Genomic DNA, 2,500 nt, shown 5'->3' on the forward strand with positions numbered 1-2,500 from the left:
TGGTCCAACTCGAAGTTGATGATGTCCTTTGGTCGTGCTAGAGCACCACTGAGGCAGAGGACAAGTAACACCTACAAAGAGAATTCTTAATCAAATAATACCTCATTACCTTGGGGATTCGAGCCCAAAATATTCAGTTACCAGTTTCCCCTGTGCCATGTACGACGTATAAACTCTAATCTGGTTGCCACCGAGTGATCTTATTCGGCTTAACGTGGACCTGGAATTAACACACATGAGTAAATTTAGACTAACCCATTCACTACAGCCGCCAGTTGACCTTATTCAGGTCAAGGATACCTCTTATATTCAAAGTGTATTGTTGTTTATCGTTACTACGGTATCATTACCCAAATAGTATTCCAAAGACTTGAATACAAATGAGAAAATCAAATAACCCACCACGTAGATTAGATTCAATGGATAACTAACGGGACTCTACTCAGTGTCAACATGATTTTGAACACACTGTAACCAGCGTCCTAGTGTAATAAGCGTTTCATCATTGTAGGACTTAACTGATTCAGAGATGTTTTATTTATAAACGTTTTGGTCCTATGAAGCGGTTGTCTATACGAAAGGTCTTTATTCTCAACATGCACAAATGTCTCAGCTCTGTTTTATTTAATGTGGCAAAGAGGCTCCTCCCCTTTTCCTTTTCACCAACGCATGTGATTGGTGGAAGGTATATGGAGAGATTCATGATTGGTTTCCGAGTATCTCCACGCAATCACTTCCAATCAGGGAGTAATTAGTATACTTGTGGATATTTATGACTCCAAAACACAATATCATTATTTAGAAAAACCAAAGAGGATCCTGAATAACAAGTTGAGGGAGGAAGGCAGGTAGGGAGGGAGAGGCGGAGTGAGAGGAGGTAGTTAGGGAGGTAGGGAGGGAGGTAGTAGGTAGAGAGGAAATAAGGGAGGAACGGAAGGGAGGAAGGGAGGGAGGTAGGGTGGAAGGTAGGGAGGGAGGTAGATAGGGTGTAGGTAGGTAGGGGGGGAGGGAGGGAAATATAGAGTAGGTAGGTAGGTAGGGAGGGAGGGAGGGGGTTAGGTAGATAGGTGGGTAGATGGGTAACTATGTAGGTAGGAAAGTAAGTAGGTAGGGAGGGAGGGAGGGAGATATGGAGTAGGTAGGTAGGTAGGGAGGGAGGGAGGGAAGGAAGGAGGAAGGAAAGGCAGGAGCTCTCTGGCTTATGTATAAAGTCTACTGGTGATTTCTATACGTATAGTCAGTGAATTTAGTAAAAAAAAAAATTGAATTTCTAATCGTGGAAAGAATTCGCCAGGGCTGGCCAAAGGTTTAAAAGTGCGGCATTTAGCCTTCCCGTTGAGGTAGTTACATGGGACACAGTTCTGAGGCCTAGAGTTCGGGAGGTGACATCACACTATCATCACACTAACGTCACACTAACGCCACACCAACATCACACTAACACGATCTTTTCATTCTGTTTCCTCATGGGATAAAGTCTATGTCTATCTTTCTGTTTATTTACATTCCACCGTGATTCATTTAGATATAACTATATATGGCATGTGTGTGTGTGTGTGTGTGTGTGTGTGTGTGTGTGTGTGTGTGTGTGTGTGTGTGTGTGTGTGTGTGTGTGTGTGTGTGTGTGTGTGTGTGTGTGTGTGTGTGTGTGTGTGTGTGTGTGTGTGTGTGTGTGTGTGATTCACCATGATTCACCATGGTCTTGGATCATGTGTTGGAACCGTGATCAACAGCTATTACCCTCTCGGAAGAGAGCTCAGAGCTCATATATGACCAATCCATGGGTAATGCTGTGATTTTACACACACACACACATACCCAACTCCCCACCCACGAGAGCTGGGGTAACGACTCGCAGCGCAGCGATGTTAAACTATTTCAGCCTTGGGCGGGATTCGAACCCGGGCCGCTGTAGTGGCGGCCACGAATGCTACCACTGCGCCATCGAGTCGTGTGTGTATGCGTGTGTGTGTGTGTGTGTGTGTGTGTGTGTGTGTGTGTGTGTGTGTGTGTGTGTGTGTGTGTGTGTGTGTGTGTGTGTGTGTGTGTGTGTGTGTGTGTGTGTGTGTGTGTGTGTGTGTGTGTGTGTGTGTGTGTGTGTAATAATAATAATAAAAGGTTTATTTCAATAGCAGTAATACACTGACAATAATACAATTCAAAAGATGATTAGATATATCAAAACTTAGAGTATATACACGGTACAAGTTTACATTGAGTTGATTATGTGCACAATGGATGGGATGGCACTGTTTTTGTAGCGGTCAGTCCTTGGCGCTTTGATCGGTACGAGCCTATTTCTATGCCTGGTGGCGTGGCGAGGTGGTGGAGCGTCGGGAGGGAGGAAGTGAATGTGTCTAGGGTGGGAAAGCATGCTTTCCCCAAATTTCTTTAGTGCCTCACCGTGCCTCTGAGACACCCTAGATAGAGTAAGGGTGGTAAGAGCGTGGTCGTAACCGCTGTACTCCACGCCCAAGATGATCTTGCACGCTCTCTTTTG

At 45.0% G+C, this 2,500-nt stretch overlaps 1 protein-coding gene across 1 annotated transcript in view; it reads right to left on the reverse strand.

Moving 5' to 3' along the window:
• The window catches only part of LOC143041748 (uncharacterized), a 5,771-nt gene that overhangs the window by 1,050 nt on the left and 2,221 nt on the right, over positions 1-2,500 (reverse strand). The window contains exon 2 of the mRNA XM_076213770.1: positions 1-71. This exon is cut by the window's left edge and continues 1,050 nt beyond it. Within this exon, the coding sequence (XP_076069885.1) occupies positions 1-71 (71 nt within the window). The remainder of the gene's footprint in view (positions 72-2,500) is intronic.

This window comes from Oratosquilla oratoria, chromosome 32 (assembly GCF_046742065.1).
Source record: "Oratosquilla oratoria isolate Oo_2021 chromosome 32, ASM4674206v1, whole genome shotgun sequence".
Taxonomy (NCBI): Eukaryota; Metazoa; Arthropoda; class Malacostraca; order Stomatopoda; family Squillidae; genus Oratosquilla; species Oratosquilla oratoria.